The following is a 24,754-nucleotide window of genomic DNA, read 5'->3' as shown; positions in this document are numbered from 1 at the left end:
AGAAAGAGCTTGAATTAATGCTTGAATCAGAGCACTAACCAAACGTAATCACCAGTGATCCAGTGCTTACTCCCACTGTAAAGTATTACCGTGGTCTGGTGAACAGCTCCCATTAGTGGAGGATCACTTGCAAATTGTGAAGCTCGAGGAAGGAAAGGGGGTGGAAGGGGAAGGGGTTCTAGTTTCACTATTCGCAACTCTTCAATCCCTTTGTCACACATTCTGTCTTTTCATCTTTGGCCTTTGTTCACCATCTGCCTATCAACCACCCCCACACACCCCCCATCCCCCATCTCACCTGTTTTAATCTATTACCTTCCAGCCTTCATCCAAATCTCTCTTCCTGTTTCTTTGCCCCACTCCGACAATCAGTCTGAAGAAGGGTCTCGCCCCAAAATGTCACCTATTCATGTTCTCCAACGATGCTGGCTGACCTGCTGAGTTACTCCACAACTTTGTTTTTTTTAAAAAATCTGACAATGTACATCTGACGACCAAAACAATTCAAATAAAAATAAATTTAATTCGTAACATTGAGGTGCATTTTAAAGAGTGTTCTCCAGCAACTTCTTCATTTCATCCACCCAGTCTGGTTCGTCATCTTCCTCAAAGTCCCTGCAACAGAGAAACAGACAGACACATTACACCAGCAAAGGACCATTTCTGGACACGCTTCATTCAGCGTAGGAAAAAAAACGGCAGATGCTGGTTTAAATCGAAGGTAGGCATAAAATGCAGGAGTAACTCAGCGGGTCAGGCAGCACCTCGGGAGAGAAGGAACGGGTGCCATTCTGGGTCGAAACCCTTCTTCAGGAAGGGTCTACTTCGATTTAAACCAGCATCTCCAGTTTTTCTTCCTACATAGCTTGCCACTCCACTGCAAATTCTCTTCAAGATATGTCTACTTTGAAGACGTTCTCCTCCTCTCTTAGATCGAGAGTTTAGCAACATGCTCTCTCACTGTTCCCCCTCTGTGATTCCTCCTGCCCTTCAACTCTACGTTCCTGAAGAAGGGTCTCGACCCGAAACGTCACCCATTCCTTCTCTCCCGGGATGCTGCCTGACCTGCTGAGTTACTCCAGCATTTTGTGTCTCCCCCTGTTTCATTCGGGAGTCGGGAAGGCAATCCAACACGGGGATTGATCCCGCTGGCTGCAGACCATCCTGGAGATCAATGTACTCCCAGGGATAAGGAAACTGAACAGTGCTTGAGAATTCGAGTGTACAGTGTTAAGGCAGCAAGTTGCAGCAGTCACATCTGCCTACTCCTCAAAGCCCCCGAAGCTCAGGCCTTACTAATCTATGATGATATGGAGTATTGGGAAGAAGGTGCACATTAATGGAACAAGGTTGAGTGGGGATGCGGGAGGGAGATAGTGAGAGGAATATTAAGATTGTTGGTCTGCAGATTGGGATTGGAATTATTTCGAGCACTGATTAAGAAACTTCATTAATTAGACAACCTTGAAGGGCCATTGAATTGGAGGGAATTGGAAGATGATTGTAACAAAAAGATATTGGTCTTAGACAATAGACAATAGGTGCAGTAGTAGGCCAATGTGGCCCTTCGAGCCAGCACCACCATTCAATGTGATCATGGCTGATCATTCTCAATCAGTACCCCGTTCTTGCTGGATGAGGCGGTCAAGTGCATCTTTCTGGAGGGTCAATTGAATGGAGTTGATGATCTAGTCACCTTGGTAATTATCTTGCAATATCTAGACTACATTAAGTTGTCCAATGGGAAGAGTGGGTATAGATTAAACTTACAGAAAACCCAATTGCATGTTGGAGTGTACCAGACATCTCATTGTGTTGCAGGATTTGGAAATAAGCATCTCAATGAGATCGGGATGGCTTCTGATGACAACCAGAGAGCAGAGTTTGCACTTCAGTAAAGGCCCCCGCTCGACCTCATAGGAAGACACCTTCCACAATACAAATGTTTATCCAGAAAGGTGCAAAATGCCCTTGCCCACTGAGCCTTCTAAACGATGTTGCTGAGGAGCTTTCTGCAGCATTGCCCAAATGATGTTTGATCTTACGTGTCTTCGTCATCGGATCTGGGTTCAGATCGGTCTGGATCCAACTCGATTGTATCCATTTCACCATCGACATCATCAGCTTTGCTGGTGTCAGCTGAGAGTGGGCCCATGAGATAGGTTGCAGACACTGGAGAAACAAGCTTGGTTAGTCAGTTTAAACATTAATGGCAGAAGATCACTTTCCATCCTCGTGCTCACATATAGTGCCCTCAGCCCTTGTGATCAGCTGACTTGCTATCTACATACTCATGAGGACACCCAGGTATTATTGCAGCCATCAGTAAACAACGCACAGACCGGCACAGCCCTCTTCTCCAGTGTCTGTGTGATAGAAGCACAAAGTGATAAGGCTGTACAGCACAGAAACAGGCTCTTCGGCCCATCTTGATCATGTTGACCAAGTTGGCATAGTGGGATAGTCCCATTTGGCCCGTATCCCTCTAAACCCACCCTGTCCATATACCTGTCCAAATGTCTTTAAAAGTTGTAATTGTATCCGCTTCTATAACTTCCTCTGGCAGCTCATTCCAAATACGGACTACCCTCCGAGTAGAAAAGTTTCCCCGAGGTCCCTCTTACATCTCTCCCCACTCACTGGACAGGTGGATACAGGTGAGAGGTGAAAAAAAGATAATGAGAAAGAATTGTAACAATTTTTCATTTGTAACCCTAATTCTTACCTCCTTTATTTATCGTGTAGGTCTTAGAAGCCAGGTTCGAGTTAATATTCTGTAAGAAATTAAGAACTGTTTCGGGAGGTTCTTGGTTCCATTGCTTTCGTAGATTGATTTTTGGAAACACTAAAACGCCGCCACCTAATAAATAGCAAGGTGTCAATATCACCGTATAGAGTCAAGGAGTGATACAACGTGGAAACATGCCCTTCGGCCCTACTTGCCCACGCCGGCTAACACGTCCCACCTACACTAGTCCCACCAGCCTGACTTGGCCCATATCCCTCTAAACCCGTCCTACCTACGTACCTGGTTTCAATGTTTCTTAAATGTTATGATCGTACTTGCCTCAACTACCTCCACCGGCAGCTCGTTCCATACACCCACCATCCTTTGTGTAAAATAAGTTACCCCTCAGGTTCCTGTTAAATCTTCCCCACCCCATGCATACATAAAAAACATTCCCACAAAGATCAGTGAAGGTCAGCACTCCGCAAACCGACAAAGCTGCAGCTGTAAGTTACCGCAGTGATCTTCGCTGCCAGCGGTGAGGGCTGATGAGAGCGGTGCTTTCTCAAGGATGCCCAGCACCGTGTCCGGAGGGAACTCATTCCACTGCCGTCGAGCAGCCTCCCCACGGGCTCTGGAACTGTGTACCACCGCCTGCTTCCCCCTCGGTGTCACTGTGAAGGAGGGTAAAGACAACCAAACAAGTTGGACGGTGAAGGGGAGATCCCGATTACACAAACCATCTACACTTCAATTCCGTCACGGATATTAATCCCAGCTCTTCACGTTAAAGAACCGTTTAATGCCTAATTTGGTTGATCATGGTTCTCTTTTTATTATATGATGTAACATAGTTAAGGAAACGACAGAGGAATCTCCATCCATTCAGAACTGCACTGGTAGAGCTGCTACCGGTCAATAGACAATAGACAATAGGTGCAGGAGGAGGCCATTCAGCCCTTCGAGCCAGCACCGCCATTCAATGTGATCATGGCTGATCATTCTCAATCAGTACCCCGTTCCTGCCTTCTCCCCATACCCCCTGACTCCGCTATCCTTAAGAGCTCTATCCAGCTCTCTCTTGAATGCATTCAGAGAATTGGCCTCCACTGCCTTCTGAGGTCCTGCTGAGCCGAATGGTCACATGGCACAGTGAACCAGCACAGATCTACTTGCACTTTATTCTGTTTTAAAACTGTTCCAATTTGTTTCATTGGGTTGTTTAAATTAATACTGACTAACTAATGAATTTATTGCATCGAATGGGAGGCGCATTCCCAATCTCGTTGTACCCCTGTACAATGACAATAAAGATATATTGTATTGTATTGTATTGTCAGAGAAGTAGGTTCGATCGTGACTATGGGTGCTTGTCTGTACGGAGTTTGTACATTCTCCCTGTAACCACGTGGATTTTCTCCAGGTGCTCTGGTTTCCTCCCACACTCCAAAGACGTACAGGTTTTAGGTTAATTGAGTGTGTGTGTGTGTGTGTGTGTGTGTGTGTGTGTGTGTGTGTGTGTGTGTGTGTGTGTGTGTGTGTGTGTGTGTGTGTCTGTGTGTGTCTGTGTGTGTGTGTGTGTGTGTGTGTGTGTGTGTGTGTGTGTGTGTGTGTGTGTGTGTGTGTGTGTGTGTGTGTGTGTGTGTGTGTGTGTGTGTGTGTGTGTGTGTGTGTGTGTGTGTGTGTGTGTGTGTGTGTGTGTGTGTGTGTGTGTGTGTGTGTGTCAGTATGGACTTGGTGGGCAGAAGGGCCTGTTTCCATGCTGTAGCTCTGCATTCGTAACTGCACAGACAGTGTTCACCAGCCCTCATAGTTCCTCTCACTCACTGCAACTTGCCTCACATCAGAAATCTGCTGAAACTCTTGTCACATTTTCAAATCTATAAAAATTGCTGCATAAAGCACTAGTTGTCGTTTTCTTAATAATGTTACATCATATCACAAAAAGAGAAACATGATCAACCAAATTAGGCATTAAACAGTTCTTTCCCCTCTTCCATCATAGATGAGGCCCTCACTTGAGTCTCCTCGATATCCCGCAGCTCCACTCTTCCTCCCCCTCCCCCCAGTCATAACAGGGGCAGAGTCCCCTAGTCCTCACCTTCCACCCCATTAGCACATAATCCTCCAACATTTTTGCCACCTCCAACGGGATCCCACCACTGGCCACATCTTCCCATCTCCATCCCTTTCTGCTTTCTGCAGAGACCGTTCCCTCCGCAACTCCCTGGTCAACTCGTCCCTTCCCACCCAAACCACCCCCTCCCCAGGTACTTTCCCCTGCAACAGCAGGACCTGTCCCTATCCCTCTCCCCTCGACTCCGTCCAAGGACCCCAACAGTCCTTTCAGGTGAGGCAGAGGTTCACTTGCACCTCCTCCAACCTCATCTATTGTATCCGCTGTTCCAGGTGCGGACTCCTATATAACGGTGAGACCGAGCGCAAGCTCGGCGATCACATCGCTGAACACCTCCGCACAGTCTGCCTAAACGTACCTGATCGCCCAGTTGCTAAACACTTTAACTCCCCCCTCCCATTCCCACACTGGTCTTTCTGTCCTGGGCCTCCTCCATTGTCAGAGGCCCAGCACAAATTGGAGAAACAGCACCTCATATTTCGCTTGGGCAGCTTACACCTCAGCGGTATGAACATTGACTTCTCTAACTTCAAGTTACCCTTGCTTTTCCTCTCTCTCTCTATCCCTCCCCCTTCCCAACAGTTTTACTGTCTCCGACTACATTTTATCTCGGTTGCTTGTTGTTAACTTGTCCCAGCTAACAATGACCTATTCTACATTTTCCTTATTCTCCATTCTCTTTGTCCTTTTTTCACACCTTACATTATGTATCTCCCTCTCCCCTGACATCAGTTTGAAGAAGGGTCTCGACCCAAAACGCCAACCATTCCTTCTCTCCACAGATGCTGCCTGTCCCGCTGAGTTACTCCAGCATTTTGTGTTTATCAACAGTATTTGATTAATTGATTGATTGAAAGATACAGCGTGGAAGCAGGTCCTTCAGCCCACCAAGTCCACGCCAACCATCGATCACCCGTTCACACTGGTTCCATGTTATCCCACTTTCTCATCCATTCCCTACACACTAGCGGCAATTTACAGAGGCCAAATAGCCTAAAAATTCTCACGTCTTTGGTATGTGGGAGGAGACCCATGCGGTCTCAGGGAGAACGTGCAAACTCCAGAGAGTCAGCATCCAAGGTCAGTATTGAACCCGGGACTCTGGCACTGTGAGGCAGCAGCTCTATCAATAACAGGAAAATAACGGCTGATAGGATATAGACAATAGGAAGTCCAAAAATCAAATATCCCATTAAGAATTACGTGATTTGTCCACTTTAAATTTTAGAGTAAAATACAAATTATTGCAATATGTCAATATCATTGTTGTCATCAATGGGACAAGTGCAACATCTGTACAGCCTATAAAAGATGGCAGTAACACCTGGACAGTTGGCACGTGTGTCAATTGAGGAGCAGATTACGGAGCATGTAACAGATTACTTCACCTTCCATTTGAGAGGCAGTTACTTCCAATGTTTTTTGTGCCAGACCCTTGGCGATGTTTTTGCCTTCTGCCGCATTCCATTTCCGAATGGCTGGAGATTCCTCTGTCGTTACCTTAACAATGTTACGTAATATCACAAAAGAGAAAAATTATCAACCAAATTAGGCATTTAACAAATACTGAGACTAGGATATGAGTAACCTGGCACGGAGCCCCAAATCAGCACCAGTATGGAAACAGGCGCTTTGGCTCAATTTGCCCACACCAACCAACATGCCCCATGTACACTAGTCCCACCCAGGGCCGTCTTAACGCATGGGCCTGATGGGCACTTGCCCGGGGCCCCACGAGCATAGCGGCCCCATTTTATCGACCATTTACATTTTTATTCCTGTGAGTAGTTGTCGTAGGGGCCCATAGTACACTGCTTTGCCCGGGGCCCATAATGCTGTAAAGACGGCCCTGGTCCCACCTGCCTACATTTGACCCATATCCCTCTAAACCTGTCCCATCCATGTACCTGTCTAAATGTTTCTTAAACGGTATAATAGTATCTGCCTCAACTACCTCCTCCGGCAGCTCATTCCATACATCTACCGCCTTTTGCGTGAAAATGTTACCCCTCAGGTTCCTATTAAATCTTTTCCCCTTCACCTTCAACCTATGTCCTCTGGTCCTTGATTCCCCTACTCCGGTTAAGAGACTCTGCATCTACCCAATCTACTCCTCTCATGATTTTGTACACCACTATAAGAACACCTCTCATCCTCCTGCGCTCCAAGGAATAGAATCCTAACCTGCCCAACTTATCCCTGTAGCTCAGGCCCGCGAGTCCTGGCAACATCCTCGTAAATCTTTCCTGTACCAATTTACAATTTTAACTTGTGGGCCCGCTCTTGTCCCTATCTATAATTATCTTGAACCTAATAGAACGGTGGCTGCTGGTCTCAAAAGGCTCATCCACGAACACTTCATCCACTTGCCCCTCCCAATTTCCCAAAACTATATCAAGCGTTGCCTCTCCCGTGTAGGCCCCTGAGCATATTGCCAGAGGAAACTCTCCTGAACACATTTGACACATTCCACTGCGTTTAAACCTTTCGCACTATGACATTCCCAGTCAATATTGGGAAAATTAAAACCTCCTACTGCGATAATCTTGTTAGACCTGCAGCTGCCTGCAATCTCCTGTCACATTTGTTCTTCTAATTCCCATGGTCTATTTGGGGGCCTGTAGTACACCCCCAACAAGGTGATCATCCTCAGCTCCACCCATAGAGCCTCATTAGACGAACCATCCCTGATGTCACCCCTGACATCTGCCGTGACATACTCCTTAACCAATAATGCAACCCCGCTCCCCACTCTTCTTTTACCCTCACCTCTATCTCTCCTGAAGCATTTGTACCCGAGAACAGTGCTTCTTAAACTCATTCACCCGTGAGTCTTGATCACAAAATTTCATTCACTCTTGACTAAATTTTCTTATGTTTTTTTGGTAGTTTTCGTCTTATTCTTCCTTGTGTAAAATTTTATATATATCAAGTCATTTCACCCTTCATGCACCCCTCTAGTTTCATTCACCCTTGGGTGAACCATTCACCAGTTTAAGAAGCACTGCCCTAGAACATTGAGCTGCCAGTCCTGCCTCTCTGTTAACCAGGTTTTCGTAATGGCAACAACATCCCAATCACCCATACCCATCCATGCCCTATGTTCATTTGCCTTACCCGTCAGGCCTCTTGCATTGAAATACGTGCAATTTAAACCACCATTCTTTCCTTACTGTCAGCCTTTTTTTTTAGAGATACAGTGCGGAAACAGGCCCTTCGACCCACCGGGTCCGTGCCGCCCAGCGATCCCCGCACACTAACACTATCCTACACACACTAGGGACAATTTTTACATTTTACCCAGTCAATTAACCTACATTCCTGTACATCTTTGGAGTGTGGGAGGAAACCGAAGATCTCGGAGAAAACCCACGCAGGTCACGGGGAGAACGTACAAACTCCGTACAGACGGCGCCCGTAGTCAGGATCAAACCTGAGTCTCCGGCACTGCATTCGCTGTAAGGCAGCAACTCCACCGCAGCGCCACCGTGCCGCCCTTTCTCCTGCTTATTCCGTCCTCTATACTTTCTCTCATCATCGTCCACACCAACTTCGAACCTCTCACCTGCCTCGTCCTGTATAAGATTGCATCCTACTGGCAATCTGGTTTAAACCCACCCCTTATCACCTCTAGTGAAACACATTTCTGGATATTTCTGCACCATTGTCAAAGTATGAACAATGAGAGTTGGTATCATTTACCAGAATCTAGAGTGCCGTGACTTTATCAAATAGCAAAACTTCCCTATCCATTTAGCGACAGAACCTCACCTTCAATCTATCTGAGAAGACTACGTGCATGGGAAGTGGATTGACACATTGGGTCAACACACATTAAGCAGTCTAGTTTCATAACTTTACAAAAGGATAACAATTAATGTTTCCAGATCATGGTGTGCCTACGCTTGTGGTAGAGTTGCTGCCTTACAGCGCCAGAGACCCGGCTTCGATCCTGACTACAGGTGCTGTTTGTATGACGTTTGTAAATCTGTGGAATACTCTGCCTCAGAAGGCAGTGGAGGCCAATTCTCTGAATGCATTCAAGAGAGAGCTTTGTCAAAACAGTCATCTTTGTATTATGTTAGCCTTGGGAGGAGAATTCAGATGCTCAATTATAGAACATAGAACAGAACAAGATAGGGCCCTTCAGCCCACAGGCTATCTATACCCAACATGATGCCAAGACCATCGCTCTCTGCCTGCACAAACCTATATCCCTCCATTCCCCGCATATCCATGTGCCTATCTATAGGCCTCGTAAACACCACTATCTTATAGCAGCGCGTTCCAGGAACCCACTGCCATCATGTTTTTAAAATAATACTTGTCCCACATATCTCCTTTAAATTTTGCTGCTCTCACTTTAAAACTATGTCCACTAGTATTTGATATTTCTACCTAAGGAGGAGGGGGGAAGGGGAGGGAGGGGGGAGAGAGAAATGGGTTCCGAGTGCAAAAAGATATTATAAATCAACTCTACCACTGCGCCACTGTTCTGCCCCTTCTATACTTTAATATTATGGCATATTGATCAGGAGTTTATACAAACCATGTTCCGTTTGCTTCCACTAGCTCCAGCAGAGTCTTCTCCACATTTACTTGCTACACCGCCTGAGAAAGACCAATACATGGATTGGATCAACACCTGGAATAAATCTCACTATTCGGTATTTGAATAATGCACAACAGAATTTCTAATACTTCTTTAAATTTTTAGAAATTTGAAAACTATACTTTGTTCAAAATTAAAAATAGCTCCTACAAAACAACACCTGTGCAGCACCTCATATATTCTCGGCATCTATACATACCTTTCACTTCTTTCTTTTGTTTAGTTGGTGTGGTTCTTTTCTTATTCGTTGTTGCTTCACTGAATTCCTGCTTCACCATCTGTGGAAACAGGTTGATTATAACAGTGCCACATAGAAACATAGAAAATAGGTGCAGGAGTAGGCCATTCGGCCCTTCGAGCCTGCACCGCCATTCAATATGATCATGGCTGATCATCCAGCTCAGTAGCCTGTACCTGCCTTCTCTCCATACCCCCTGATCCCTTTAGCAAAAAGGGCCACATCTAACTCCCTCTTAAATATAGCCAATGAACTGGCCTCAACTACCTTCTGTGGCAGAGAATTCCACAGACTCACCACTCTCTGTGTGAAGAAATGTTTTCTCATCTCGGTCCTAAAAGACTTCCCCCTTATCCTTAAGCTGTGACCCCTGGTTCTGGACTCCCCCAACATCGGGAACAATCTTCCCGCATCTAGCCTCTCCATCCCCTTAAGAATTTTATATGTTTCTATAAGATCCCCCCTCAGTCTTCTAAATTCTAGCGAGTACAAGCCCAGTCTATCCAGTCTTTCCTCATATGAAAGTCCCGCCATCCCAGGGATCAATCTGGTGAACCTTCTCTGTACTCCCTCTAAGGCAAGAACGTCTTTCCTCAGGTTAGGAGACCAAAACTGCACACAATACTCCAGGTGCGGCCTCACCAAGGCCCTGTACAACTGCAGCAGAACCTCCCTGCTCCTAAACTCAAATCCTCTTGCTATGAATGCCAACTACCATTCGCTTTCTTCACTGCCTGCTGCACCTGCATACAGCCACAATCTGGGACTGTACATGGAGGAGGTTTAAACAACAGCCCTTCAAATAATGGATAAAAATCAGATCTCCTCACCTCAGGTGATAAGTAATTGCTAATTAGCTTTGCAAAGCAACGCCTGGCAAGAATGGTGTTAATGGAGGGCCGATCCTTCGAGCTTCTCTTGAACATTTGTTTAATGATGTAATGCAGCTCATAGGAGTACAGACTTGGAATTGGGGTGTAAGAGCCTTTACAGATCTTCAGTATGAGACTCTTCCAGCTGTTTGACTGGAACTAGGGAAGCAAAATAGTAAAAAATAAATTAATTTGCAGAATAAATGATGGGCGTCACAGTGGCGCAGCGGTAAAGTTGCTGCCTTATAGCACTTACAGCGCTGGAGACCTGCGTTTGATCCTGACTACGGGTGCTGTCTGTACAGAGTCTGTACATTCTCCCTGCGACCACATGGGTTTCCTCCCACACTTCAAAGATGTGCAGGTTTGTAGGTAAATTGGCTTGGTGTAAGTGTAAATTGTCCCGTGTGTAGGATAGTGTTAATGTGCGGGGATCACGGGTCGGTGCGGACTCAGTGGGCCGAAGAGCCTGTTTCCATACTGTTTCTCTAAACTAAACTAAACTATATATTTGACAAAACCATTGAAAAGCATGGCACCAGAGAGTAATCCACTCTACTACATGAAATGCTGGAGTAACTCAGCAGGTCAGGCAGCATCTCGGGAGAGAAGGAATGGGTGACGTTTCGGGTCGAGACCCTTCTTCAGTCTGTCGGGTCTCGACCCAAAACGTCACCCATTCCTTCTCTCCCGAGATGCTGCCTGACCTGCTGAGTTAATCCAGCATTTTGTGAATAAATACCTTCGATTTGTACCAGCATCTGCAGTTATTTTCTTATATATATATTCACTCTACTACATGAATCATTTTGTTTCAGTCTGACGTGGTAAACGTATTAGCAACAGTTTATGATGTACATTTACTCCTATATCATAGAATCTTTCTATCTCCTGAGATCCAGGAAGAGAAATTCATCTATGATCAGAGGTAGGAAACACAATCGAGGCAGTCAGTGGCAAGATGTACCCAACCTTCGATGATTCATTGACTTCAATAGAACCAAATGCAGGGATAAATTGGCTTCTGTCCACCTCGCCCAGTGCCAGTAACCGATCAAGACTACCCCTCTCCTCTCCATCTATCACCCCACCCCATTTGAAGATAACTCTGACCACCTTCAGGGTTCCCAAACTACTTTCAGGTGGAACTCTTTTGTCACTTATTGCACCCATCTGCTTATCCCCCCCCCCCCCCACCGCTCACCTGCATCCACCTATCACTCGCCAGGCTTTGCCCCATCCCCAACTCTCTTTTCCAGCGATCTTCCCCCCTACTCCATCAGTCTGAAGAAGGGTTCCGACCCAAAAGGTCGTCTGTCCATTCCCTCCGCAGATGCTGCCTGACCCGCTGAGTTCCTCTTGCACTTGGTGTTGTGCTCCTGATTCCAGCATCTGCAGTTTCTGGTGTCACCCTAAATATATTCCCTGTTTACAAAAGCATATCAATTGTGATAACATTTACTTACAGGATGCCGCAGAGCACAGATTTCATATAGGACACATCCCAAGGCCCAGATGTCACTAAAACAACAAAACAGATAGATGTGAGATGACTTTGGTACAATCTAATACAGCGATTTTTATTGTTTCATCAGTAGAAATTGTGTACTATTTCCACTGTAACCCTTCAATCACTAACCAGTTACACAGATTTACACAGTGAGGCCATATTTGAAATATTGTGTTCAGTTTTGGTCACCCTGCTTTAGGAAATATGCCATTAAGCTGGAAAGAGTGCAGAGATTTACGAGAATGTTGCTAGGACTCTTTGGCCTGAGCTATCGGGAGTGGTTGGGCAGGCTTGGACTTTATTCCTTGGAGCGCAGGAGGCTGAGGGGTGATCTTACAGAGGTATTTCAGGTGATGAGAGGAATAGATAGGGTGAATGCAGAGAGTCTTTGACATAGAGTAGGGGAATCAAGAACCAGAGAATATAGGTTTAAGGTGAGAGGGGGAAGGTGTAATAGGAACCTAAGAGGCAACTTTTTCCACACACAGAGGGTGGAATATGGAACAAACTGCCTGAGGATATAGTTGAGGCAGGTACTATAACAACATTTAAAAGACACTTGGACAGGAAATGGATAGGAAAGGTTTGAGGAGATATGGGCCAAACGCAGGCAAATGGGGCTGGTGTAGATGAGGCATCTTGGGCAGTATGGACAAGTTGGACTGAAGGATCTTTCTCTATGTTGTGTGACTCTATGGTTATGTCAGTTTTGGTCACCCTGCTATAAGAAAGATGCCTTTAAGCTGGAAAGAGTGCAGAAAAAGATTTAGGAGAATGTTGCCAGGATTCTATGCCCTAAGTGATAGGGAGAGGTTGGGCAAGCCTGGACTTTATTCCTGTCCTTTGCTGTTTATCATCATCATCATCATTTAAAACAAGTCCCACCCTGAAGAATAACCATGATAATGCCCTGAAAGAATCGAGCTGCCCATCACCAGATGGGCATTGAAGTGCCTACCTTTTGTTGTTGTAAGGTTTATTCTCCCAGATTTCTGGAGATACGTAGTAGGGGGTTCCCACGTAGGTATGAGCAAATGCCAGGGGGCTGTGGACAGGAAAGCAAGATTACATTAGAGAGAATAACTTTTGAAAACATTCTCAATCATTCTAAAGCATTTGGGTGAGTATCTGAGGAGCAACCTGCAATGTCACTGGATACAGAACTGATCATCTGTTTCACACAAGCACACCCTGCCAAACACTCCCATCTCTGCCATAAAATGTTCTGAATGCATTGTTGTATGCAAGTATGTTATTTATTACACAATAAATTTGAAAGGATGCAGAAGAGATTCACCAGTATGTTACTTAGGCCATGGAGAGGTTGGATAGGCTGTGACTTTTTTCTTTGGAGCGTAGGAGGCTGAGGAGTGACCTTGTTGAGATGCACAAGATCATGAGGGGCACGGATAAAATGAACGCTCACAGTCTTTTTCCCCCTAGAGTAGAGGATTCTAAAGCTAGAGGGCACAGGCTTAATGTGCGAGGGGAAAGATTTAAGAGGGACCTCGGGGGCAACCTTTTCATTCAGAGGGTAGTCCGTATCTGGAACGAGCTGTCAGAGGAAGCTTTAGAATCAGGTACAATTACGACATTTAAAAGAACGCTCAAGTAACTCAGCGAGTCAGGCAGCATCTTTGAGGATGTTTCTGTTCAGGGCCCATCTTCAGACAACATTGCCTTTCCATGTCCTACAGAGATTCTGCCTGACCCGCTGAGCGACTTCAGCACACTGTGTTCTATGCAAGTTTCCAACGTCTACAGTTCCTTGTGTCTGACTTTTCAAAGACATTTGGACAGATATATGGATAGGGAGGGTTTAGAGGGTGATGGGCCAAACAGAGGCAAGTGGGACTCGCCCAGTATGCCAACTTTGGTCAGCATGGTCAAGGTGGGCTGAAGGGCCTGTTTCCTTGCTCTTCAAATCTACGAGAATTTCTAAAAAGATTCAGGATCAAAAGTATCACCTCAAGCTCCTGATGTCAGTGGGAATTTACCTCTTCAGTAGATGTGCAGACCCAAAGTCCCCCAGCTTAACCACGCCGTTCTTCGTCAGGAAAACATTCTGCATTTTGAAATCAAAAGCGAATCATTTTCATTACATTCCAACACATTGTGCTATTAATTCACTGCAATGGCCCGTGTCTTTTGTGTGGTGATCAGTTCACTATTTACAGATTACCAGAGGGGTTTTTAATGTTACAGTACATGCTGGAACCTACAGGCATCTCTGAAATGTTTGAAACCTGATTTTCAAACGTTTAGAATTTTAGTTGTAAATACCTCTCAATTTCAAATTATCAGTTTTATTACAAATGCATTACGAAAGTTTAAAATATATTTTTTTTAATTAAACTAGGTGGTCAGGCCCTTCAATAGCTAAAGCAGCTTATAGGTGGTCATTGTAACAGTTGAGGTCATTATTCGACTTACAGCAGCCAATAATGTTGCTTGAATTGCCACTATTTTTATAAAATCTCATCATTTTTATCTCATTCTTAAAGTGGAACATTCTCTGTTTGGTTCACTATTTCACCCGTGAAAAGGAATACTTGCCTTAGTTTTAATGTCTCGATGAAGAACCCGTTTGTCGTGAATGTGCTTCATTCCGAGACAGATTTGTACAAACAGATTCAGTACCTGTTAGAACATTAACAAAACATGTTCCAAGTTCACACTGCAATTGGACAAAAGCTTCGTGAAAAGATTGCTGTACATCTCATCAAATTCACTATTCAACACAAATAATTGATTTAAAGTAAAAGTGTAATTGATTTTCTCAGACATGGCACTGTGTGGGACAATTTTTTTCCCACACAGAGGGTGATGGGTGTATGGAACAAAGATAACAGAGCAGAGCAAGATAGACCACTCGACCCTAAAAACCATAATATATCATGGCGCCATTTTAGTAGGCAGAAACTTACAGAAACATTTTAAAAGAAAAATAACAAAAATCTGTGAATTGATAGATGAGATATATTCTGCATTTTATTGGTATCATCACACATTAGTTTCCCCAAAACACTGATTACACCGCGAGAGGCATAACGGATGGCGGGTTTTGCTTACTAATATGGTTCCTTTGCGTACTACACTTCAGTATAGGTGATTTCGACGGAGTGGTTCATCTTGCTCCTCTAGTATCTTTGGTATGGAATGAGCTGCCAGCCAAGGTAGTTGAGACTTTGAAGCCCCGCTGTGGATCACAGCCTCTCGAGCCTGTCTCATCACATAATTATTATAACTGATGACAGACAAGGAAGTTACCTAGACTCAAAGGCCTGAGCTAAACTAATCGGTTGAGCAGGCCAGGGCTTTATTCCTTGGGGCGAGTAGGTGATCATATAGAGGTGGATAAACTCATGAAGGGAATAGATACGGTGAATACACAAAGTCTTTTACCCTGGCTAGGGGTCTCAAGAACCAGAGGACACTGGGGAAAGATTTAATAGGAACCTGAGGGGCAACTTTTTCCACACAGAGGGTGGTGGGTATATGGAACGAGCTGCCAAAGGATGAAGTTGAGGCAGGTACTGTAACAACATATAAAAGCCATTTGAAAGGTACACGGAAAGAAAAGGTTTGGAGGGATATGGGCCAACAGATGGGACTCGCTTAGATGGGACATCTTGGTCAACATGGGCAGGTTGGGCTTGAAGGGCCTTTTTCTGTGCTCTGGGAGTCTGTGACTATGAAAATTAAATTTTAACAAAGCACGGGCGGCCACGGTGGTGCAGCGGTAGAGTTGCTGCCTTACAGCGCTTGCAGCGCCAGAGACCCGGGTTCGATCCTGACTACGGGCGATGTCTGTACGGAGTTTGTACGTTCTCCCCGTGACCACGTGGGTTTTCTCCGAGATCTTCAGTTTCCTCCCACACTCCAAAGACGTACAGGTATATACATATGTATATACTTATATAGATATATGCTTGGCGTATGTATAAAATTGTCCCTGTTGTGTGTAGGGTAGTGATAATGTGCAGGGCCCGCTGATCGGTGCGGACTCAGTGGGCCAAACGGCCTGTTTCCGCGTTGTATCTCTAAACTAAACTAAACACACATACCGTTTCTTCTGGGAACAGTTGTTGCTTTTGCTGCAGGAGTTTCTGGGTGAGATCTCCACCATCACAGTATTCCATCACTATATAGAGATGTCCTTCAGCTGTACCAGAAACACAATGCACGTGGTATTCAACGTGATGTGGCCGGCAAATTAAAGTGTCAACGAGCTACTGTCAGATTTGAAGTGATAATTTACTATCACAGTTTTATGTAGAAGTTAATTGTATTTCACAAGAAATGTCAAATACTCGGGCCCAGAATTTCATCCCCAATTGGTGGGACCAAGCATGATATATAGTCACTTCATCACAAACAGATTGGGCATTTGCCTTGAGAATGGAGGATAGAAAATGGCCAGACAATGAGGATAGACATTGACAATGATTAAACTCAGAGAAGTCGTCTCCAGAATTGAAGGCCCATAAATACAAAAGTTGTTTGGAGTAGGTTGTTTGGTCCAGAAAATGTAATGGTGAGAGTGTACAGCATACACATGCCTGTTGGAGTGAAGGACAAGGCTAGTAGTTGTAAGGAAGCCTGGACTTTGAAAGAAAATGAGGATCTGGTCAGGATAAAGGAGGCATGGTCAGGTATCGTATCAAGTGTATCCCTGGAGAAGTTTCAGGAACCGAGGAGTGCATTTAACGATGGCTTAAAGGAATTGGGCCAAATGTGACCAATTGGGAGTAGCCAAGAAGGCCACCTTGGTTGGCATGGATGAGTTGGGCCATAGGGCTTGCTTCACTGCTGTACAGCTCTATGACTCTTCAAATACATACAAGATGGTCATGAATAAATCAAATAAGGTCATGAGAAACTTCCTAAGCGAGAGAGTGACTGGAATAATAATTATTATTGTCAGGTGTATCGAAATACAGAGGAAAAATGTGTGAGCGCTACCCAGATACATCATACTACACGTGCGTACTATCAGGCCATGCACAAGTCCACCAGATACATCATACTACACGTGTGTATAATCAGGCCATACACAAGTCCACCAGATACATCATACTACACATGTCTACAATCAGGCCATACATGAGTCCACCAGATACATCATACTACACGTGTGTACAATCAGGCCATACACAAGTCCACCAGATACATCATACTACATGTGTGTATAATCAGGCCATACACAAGTTCACCAGATACATCATACTACACGTGTGTACAATCAGGCCATACATAAGTCCACCAGATACATCATACTACACGTGTGTACAATCAGGCCATACACAAGTTCACCAGACAGTGCAAAGAGAAAACTACCAGAGTGCGGAATATAGTGTCATAGCGTTATAACATTCCAACTTCATTAAAAAATCCAATGTCCACAATGAGGTAGGTTGGAAGATCGGGACCACCCTCTAGCTTATGGGAGGAGCGCTCAGTCGCCTGATAACAGAGGGGAAGAATGAGACGCTTAGCTTAAATCTACTATAGGGGTCCTGATAAATACACGATTGAAAAGTAGAACGTGTAATAGTTTAGTTTACCGAGGTACAGTGAAAAGATTTGTTGCGTGCTAACCAGTCAGCAGAAAGACTATATATAATTACACTCGAGCCGTCCAGTGTACAGATACAGGATAAAAGGAATAACATTTGGTGCAAGATAAAGTCCAGTAAAGTCCAATTAAAGATAGTTTGCGGGTCTCCAATGAGGTAGATGGTAGGTAAGGACTGCTCTCAGATTGTTGAGAACAAGTCTGCCGCTGTGCTGCAAGTGCCATCTAAATGTTTAAACCAGTTTTTTCAGTTTCAGCAGGGACACAAGGACATTGGCCAGAATAGAACCCCAGGAAGACAGATTCCCAATTCCCTCACCTTCAAACGAGTCTATAAATGCAACTATGTTGGGGTGCTTCATTTTGGCAAGGAGTACAGCTTCTCTCCTTGATCTTTGTAGTCCACTCGGATTCTAAACAGATAAAGTAAAGAGTGTATAGCCACATTCTCTATTAAAGACATTAATTGATATTTAGTATGTTAAAGACATTAATTGATATTTAGTATGTTAAAGACATTAATTGATATTTAGTTAAAAAAAAAAAAAAAAAAGCTTCTGAGAGCTTCATGTTGCGAGTATCAGATTTTTTTAGCTTTGATGTGACTGTGTCAACGAGCCTACTATAAGGACAGTGACAGAACCAGTCGGAACCAATGGTCTTTGTCCTTGAATGTCAACTTGTTTCTCTCTCTGCAGAGGCTGCCCGACCAGCTGAGTGTTTCCAGCACAGTCTGCTTTGGTTTGAGACTTCCAGTCCCTGCAGATCTTGGATTAGCATTTACTGGATTTAAGTCACAACCCGTGAGAATATTGAGTTCCACTTGCCACAGATGTGGTGAGCAGGCCCAACACCAGACGTCCAAAACTAGGCTTCTACAAGTTTAGAGATACAGCGCGGAAACAGGCCCTTCGGCCCACCGGGTCCGCGCCCACCAGCAATCCCCGCTGGTTCTATCAGGGACAGAAGATGCCAGGCAGGAGGGGACAAGTTTAATGATGTGTTCATGGACCCCTGAAGAAATGCAGCATTCCCACCAACTCCTGGATTACTTCAAGTGGAAAAGGTAAAATTGGGATAGTGTCCTAGTCATACAGCACGGAAACAGACCCTTCGGTCTGAAGAAGGGTCTCGACCCGAAACGTCACCCATTCCTTCTCTCCAGAGATACTGCCTGTCCCGCTGAGTTACTCCAGCTTTTTGTGTCTATCTTCGGCCCAAACTCATCTGTGCAACCGAGATGCCCTATCTAAGCCAGTCCCATCTGCTCACATTTGGTCCATACCCTCTAAATCTTTCCTGTCCACATGCCTATCTAAATGTCATTTCAATGTTGTTATAGTCCCTGCCTCAACTACCTCCGCTGGCAGCTCGTTCCATATACCCACCACCCTCTCTGTGAAAAAGGTGCCACTCAGGTTCCTACTAAATCTTTCCCGTCACCCTAAACCTATATCCTCTGGTTCTCTATTCCCCTACTCTGGGAAAAGGACTCTGTGCATTCCCCCTGCCTATTCCTCTCATGATTTTATACAACTCTATAAGATCACCCCTCAGCCACCTGCACTCCAAGGAATAAAGTCCTAGCCTACTTCTCCCTATAGCTCAGGCGCTCAAGGCCTGGCAGCATCCTCGTAAATCTTCTCTGCACTCTTTCCAGCTTAATGGCACCTTTCCTATGACAGGGTGAGCATAACTGAACACGATACTCCGAGTGCGGAATATGTCGGCAATCATGGTCGACTGATGGAGCTCTTAAGGATAGCGGAGTCAGGGGGTACGGGGAGAAGGCAGGAACGGGGTACAGATTGAGAATGATCAGCCATGATCACATTGAATGGCGGTGCTGGCTCGAAGGGCCGAATAGCCTCCTCCTGCACCTATTGTCTATTGTCTATTGTCTCTCGACCCAGTTCAGAAATTCATGGTTCAAACTTTATGTTTGACATGACCATGTAATGTGGGTTTTTGCAATGTTGGAAATACTGTCTCAAAGGTGAGACTTTACTCGACTCCTCGCTGTCTGCTGTGATTGAAGCAGCAATTTCATGACACTTTCCAATAGATCAAGGGCAGCCATGAGATGCAGCAGTAGAGTTGCTACCTTGCAGCGCCAGAGACTCGGGTTCGATCCTGACCATGGGTGCTGTCTGTATGCAGTTTGTGTGTTCTCCCTATGACCTGCATGGGTTTTCTCTGGGTGCTCCGGTTTCCTCCCAAACTCCAAAGATGTGCAAGTTTGTTGGTTAATCGGCTTTAGTAAAATTGTGAATTGTCCCTGGTGTGTAGAACCAGGCTAGTGTACGGGAATCGCTGGTCAGCACGGATTAGGTGGGCTGAAGGTACTGTTTCCGCACTGAATCTCTAAACTAAACTAAAGGGATGCAGGTCGCAAGTCATAGTTTTTTCTTCAGCCTACAACACTATTGAATTCAGTAGGTTTTCTACATTGCAAATTATTGCTTTGGGTTGTCTAGACAAAACAATGGGAATTGGAACTTGCTACATGAAAAACAAATTATAGTATATAGTACACAGTAAACAAATCATAGTAATGCTGGAAACACCCAGCAGGTCAGGCAGCATCTGTAGAAGGAGAACCAGAGTCGAGGTTAATGGTCGAAGTGCCTTCGAAGGCTTTGAACACACAAACTGTTTCTCCTTCCACAGATGCTGCCTGACATGCTAAATGTTCCAATCATTTTCTGTTTTATTTCAGACTTCCTGGACCCAGGTTTGTTGACTTCATTTGTTTCACTCCAACACACATATATTAACGGGAAATTATTGGGATTGGGAGAGTCAACTGGTGCCAAATGGTACTTGCCATACAAGAAAAGGCACAAAACAAGAAATCTACTCAATATTTTATTAAAGATTCCATTCGCAAAGCACTGGGGGTGACTTTTGAATCTAAAATGTTTGGTGTTACAACATAGTGCACTTTACCAGTGCTTGTTTAGTTAGTTCCTAGTCCAGTGTTGACTTTGAGAACAGAACAAGCATTATGAATGAAAGGGAGATAATTTAAAGAGGGATCTCCATCAAACATTTCCATCATGTAAAGTTCCAAATATACTCACATTGCCTTTACCTTTGAAAGTTGAATTTCTTTCATCACATATTTATGGTTTTCATGCTGAGTTTGCACCAAAAGAGCTCGACCAAAGGAACCTTGCCCAATCACCTTTAGTACTCTGTATTCATCCATTGTAAAACACCCATCTGGAAGATAAACGCATTATGTTAGTCAGAAACCAGTTTACACTATGGCCAAACCTTTATAGTCACAAAGCTGTACAGCACTGAAACAGGCCCTTTGGCCCACCTTGTCCTTGCTAACCAAGTTGGCATTCTGGGCTTGTCCCTTTTACCGGCATTTGGACATGGCCCTCTAAACCCTTCCTATCCATGTCTGTCCAAATATATTTCAAAAGTCATTCCATTGCCTGTCTACATTATGTGTGAAAATAATGATTAATCGTCTGTCATAGATCTAACTACGTTTTTCCTCTCTAGCTTTTAATAAAACATTAAAAACAGCAAGCATAGCAGGCAAGGATTAGGTTTGGACATGGTGTGCTGTTGATTTAACAGGCAGTTTGAAACCAACGCGGAGCAGTGTTACATCTCCTGTGATCGTATGGGGAAGTACCTGGAGAGGGAGTGGGTTTGGGTAGGAAGGGATGAGTGAACCGAGGAGTTGTGGAGGGATGATGTGACTGGAAGGGGGATCACGTTGAAGGTGACAGAAATGTTAGAGAATAGTGTGTCGGGTGTTGGGGCTGGTGGGGTGAAAGGTGAGGACCAGGGGAACTCTCTCCTTGTCCCAACTGGGGGAAGTGGGTGCGAGAGCAGAACTACGGGACACAGAGGAGACACGGGTGAGGGATCCACCCAGTTACATCTCCTGCAGTTTGAAATTAATGCTTTGTTCAAGTAACAATTACTGACCAACCATGTAGATGTAATTAACGCTCTCTCTGCCTTCACTGAATCTGATTATGCAAGGGATTTATGTTGGATTATGGCTCTTGCATGTCTGTGGCATTTATTCTAGTATATAACTAGCTGTTCGGTGACACAAAGGGGAAAGTTTTGATCTTCCCCCACTACTGGTGAAAAGACAGAACAGAACACAGGAACAGGCCCTTCGGCCCACAATGTCTGTGCTGAACGTGATGCCGTTAAACAAATCTCCTCTGCCTGCATGTAATCCATATCCCTCAATTTGTGCCTATCCAAATACCACTTAAAAGCCTGTTCTGGGCACCCACCACCATCTGAGTAAAAAAATCATGCCCTGCACATCTATATACTAGAACTCTCGTTTGTTTGTTTGTTTGTTCCTGAACAACAGCCAAAACGGTACACGATAGCGCAACAATTTTAGGCCCACCTTACTCACCGTCGGCCCTTTGGTGCTGATGCATGATGTTTCATTGAAATCGGTGTTATATTTTTAAAAGTTATTCACATTTTAAAGTTTAAATCTAGGGATGGAGGGGAAGGATGGAGAATAAGGGGGGTTGAGGGGGGAAGGGAGGAGAGGGGAAGGGGGGAGAGGGAGAGGGGAAGGGGGAGAGGGGAAGGGGGAGAGGGGGAAGGGTGGGGAGGGGAAGGGTGGGGAGGGGAGGAGAGGGGAAGGGGGGAGAGGGGAAGGGGTGGGGAGGGGAAGGGTGGGGAGGGGAAGGGGGGAGAGGGGAAGGGTGGGAGGGGAAGGGGGGAGAGGGGGAAGGGTGGGGAGGGGAAGGGTGGGGAGGGGAAGGGTGGGGAGGGGAAGGGGGGAGAGGGGAAGGGGGGAGAGGGGAAGGGGGGAGAGGGGAAGGGGTGGGGAGGGGAAGGGTGGGGAGGGGAAGGGGGGAGAGGGGAAGGGTGGGAGAGGGGAAGGGTGGGGAGGGGAAGGGTGGGGAGGGGAAGGGTGGGGAGGGGAAGGGTGGGGAGGGGAAGGGTGGGGAGGGGAAGGGTGGGAGGGGAAGGGGGGGAGGGGAAGGGGGGAGGGGAAGGGGGGAGGGGAAGGGGGGGAGGGGAAGGGGGGGAGGGGAAGGGGGGGAGGGGAAGGGGGGGAGGGGAAGGGGGGGAAGGGAAGGAGGGGAAGGGAAGGGGGGGAGGGGAAGGGGGGGAGGGGAAGGGGGGGAGGGGAAGGGGAAGGGAGAGAGGGGAAGTGGGGGGGGAGGGGAAGTGGGGGGGGGAGGGGAAGTGGGGGGGGAGGGGAAGTGGGGGGGGAGGGGAAGTGGGGGGGGAGGGGAAGTGGGGGGGGAGGGGAAGTGGGGGGGGAGGGGAAGGGGGGGAGGGGAAGGGGGGGAGGGGAAGGGGGGGAGGGGAAGGGGGGAGGGGAAGGGGGAGGGGAAGGGTGGGGAGGGGAAGGGTGGGGAGGGGAAGGGTGGGGAGGGGAAGGGTGGGGAGGGGAAGGGTGGGGAGGGGAAGAGGGGAAGGGGGGGAGGGGAAGGGGGGGAGGGGAAGGGGGGGAGGGGAAGGGGGAGGGGAAGGGGGGAGGGGGAGGGGAAGGGGGGAGGGGGAGGGGAAGGGGGGAGGGGAAGGGGGGAGGGGGAGGGGAAGGGGGGAGGGGAAGGGTGGAGAGGGGAAGGGTGGGGAGGGGAATGGTGGGAGGGGAAGGGGGGAGAGGGGAAGGGGGAGGGTGGGGAGGGGAAGGGGGAGAGGGGAAGGGTGGGGAGGGGAAGGGTGGGGAGGGGAATGGTGGGAGGGGAAGGGGGGAGAGGGGAAGGGGGAGGGTGGGGAGGGGAAGGGGGAGAGGGGAAGGGTGGGGAGGGGAAGGGTGGGGAGGGGAAGGGTGGGGAGGGGAAGGGTGGGGAGGGGAAGGGGGGGGGAGGGGAAGGGGGGGAGGGGAAGGGGGGGAGGGGAAGGGTGGGGACAGGGGGGAAAGAGGGGGGAAAGGGGAGGGGGAAAGGGGAGGGGGAAGGGGAGAGGGGAAGGGGGGGAGGGGAAGAGGGAGAGGGGAAGAGTGGGGGGAGAGGGGGAGAGAAGGGGGGAGAGGGGGGAAAAGGGGAGGGGGAGCAGGAGAGGTTTGGGCCCAACGGGTCCACTTGGTCTAGTCTCCTTTAAACGTTGCCCGTCACTTTAAATGTCCTCTCATATTTTATTTTAACCGCGCTGGAAAAGGGTTCTATCTACTCTATCTATCTATGTATCTTAGACTTCGACTTTTACAGACTTCTATCGGATCTCCCTGCGACCTCCTGCATTCCACAGAAAACATGTTAGCCTGAATGGGCTGTTTCTGTCGAAACATAGAAGTGTAACTAGTGCTGGGGGTGGGATTGTCAACTCCTGGGGTTATGTCAGGAGTGTTTAATTGTCACGGATATACCGAAAGCAGAACAATGCATTTCACACTTGCTGCAGCCCAACAGGCCCGTTAATGCAACAGCGCGCATATGAACATAATGATCAATAATACAGTAAATCAATAACTTCACACTCGGCAAGCAGCCCACAACGTGCAAACGCCAAGTGGGTGGTGCAGCAGGACGCTCACTGCCCACAGCACAGCCACAGCAGCCGGGGGCGGTGCAGCAGCGGACAAACAGGGACAAAGAGCTCCCCCGGCCGCCGCCCAGTGCTGCCAGCTGTGCCGCCCAGTGCTGCCAGCTGTGCCGCCCAGTGCTGCCAGCTGTGCCGCCCAGTGCTGCCAGCTGTGCCGCCCAGTGCTGCCAGCTGTGCAGCCCAGTGCAGGGGGAAGCCTGCGCTCACCTGACGCCAGCCCAGAGTCCGCGGGCCCGGGATACAACAGCCGCGGGACCCCACCCGGAACCGCCGCCGATTGCCTGGCAATGCTGATTGGGTGGAATGGTTGGGTGGGGGTGGAGATTAGGCGGGGGTGGAGATTGGGTGGGGGTGGGGATACTGGTTGGGTGGGGGTGGAGATTAGGTGGATATTGGGTGGGGGTGGATATTGGGTGGGGGTGGAGATTAGGCGGGGGTGGAGATTGGGTGGGGATACTGGTTGGGTGGGGGTGGAGATTGGGTGGGGGTGGGGATTGGGTGGGGTGGAGATTAGGTGGGGGTGGGGATTAGGTGGGGATACTGGTTGGGTGTGGGTGGAGATTAGGTGGGGGTGG

General features: G+C 47.0%; 1 protein-coding gene across 2 annotated transcripts; it reads right to left on the bottom strand.

Moving 5' to 3' along the window:
• Positions 1-523: 523 nt before the first annotated feature.
• nek3 (NIMA related kinase 3) lies at positions 524-24,476 on the bottom strand. Of its 2 annotated transcripts, XM_078403181.1 has the most exons (16): positions 24,387-24,476; positions 20,770-20,900; positions 17,995-18,088; positions 16,165-16,262; positions 14,654-14,737; positions 14,095-14,162; positions 13,056-13,142; positions 12,054-12,108; positions 10,546-10,746; positions 9,677-9,755; positions 9,415-9,476; positions 6,254-6,365; positions 3,244-3,402; positions 2,726-2,860; positions 2,046-2,172; positions 524-615 (listed from the first exon to the last, which is right to left on the bottom strand). In XM_078403181.1, the coding sequence occupies exons 2-16, from the start codon at positions 20,884-20,886 to the stop codon at positions 546-548; spliced, it is 1,548 nt and encodes a 515-aa protein (XP_078259307.1). In that variant the 5' UTR covers positions 20,887-20,900; positions 24,387-24,476; the 3' UTR covers positions 524-545. The 2 variants fall into 2 exon arrangements, with proteins under 2 accessions (XP_078259307.1, XP_078259308.1); XM_078403182.1 differs by lacking the exon at positions 24,387-24,476 and having other exon boundaries at positions 20,759-20,888.
• Between the last annotated feature and the right edge of the window lie 278 nt (positions 24,477-24,754).

The sequence above is a fragment of the Rhinoraja longicauda genome, chromosome 7 (genome assembly GCF_053455715.1).
Source record: "Rhinoraja longicauda isolate Sanriku21f chromosome 7, sRhiLon1.1, whole genome shotgun sequence".
Taxonomy (NCBI): Eukaryota; Metazoa; Chordata; class Chondrichthyes; order Rajiformes; family Arhynchobatidae; genus Rhinoraja; species Rhinoraja longicauda.
Note: the sequence above shows the minus strand (reverse complement) of the source record. Positions and strands in the feature narration are given on the sequence as shown.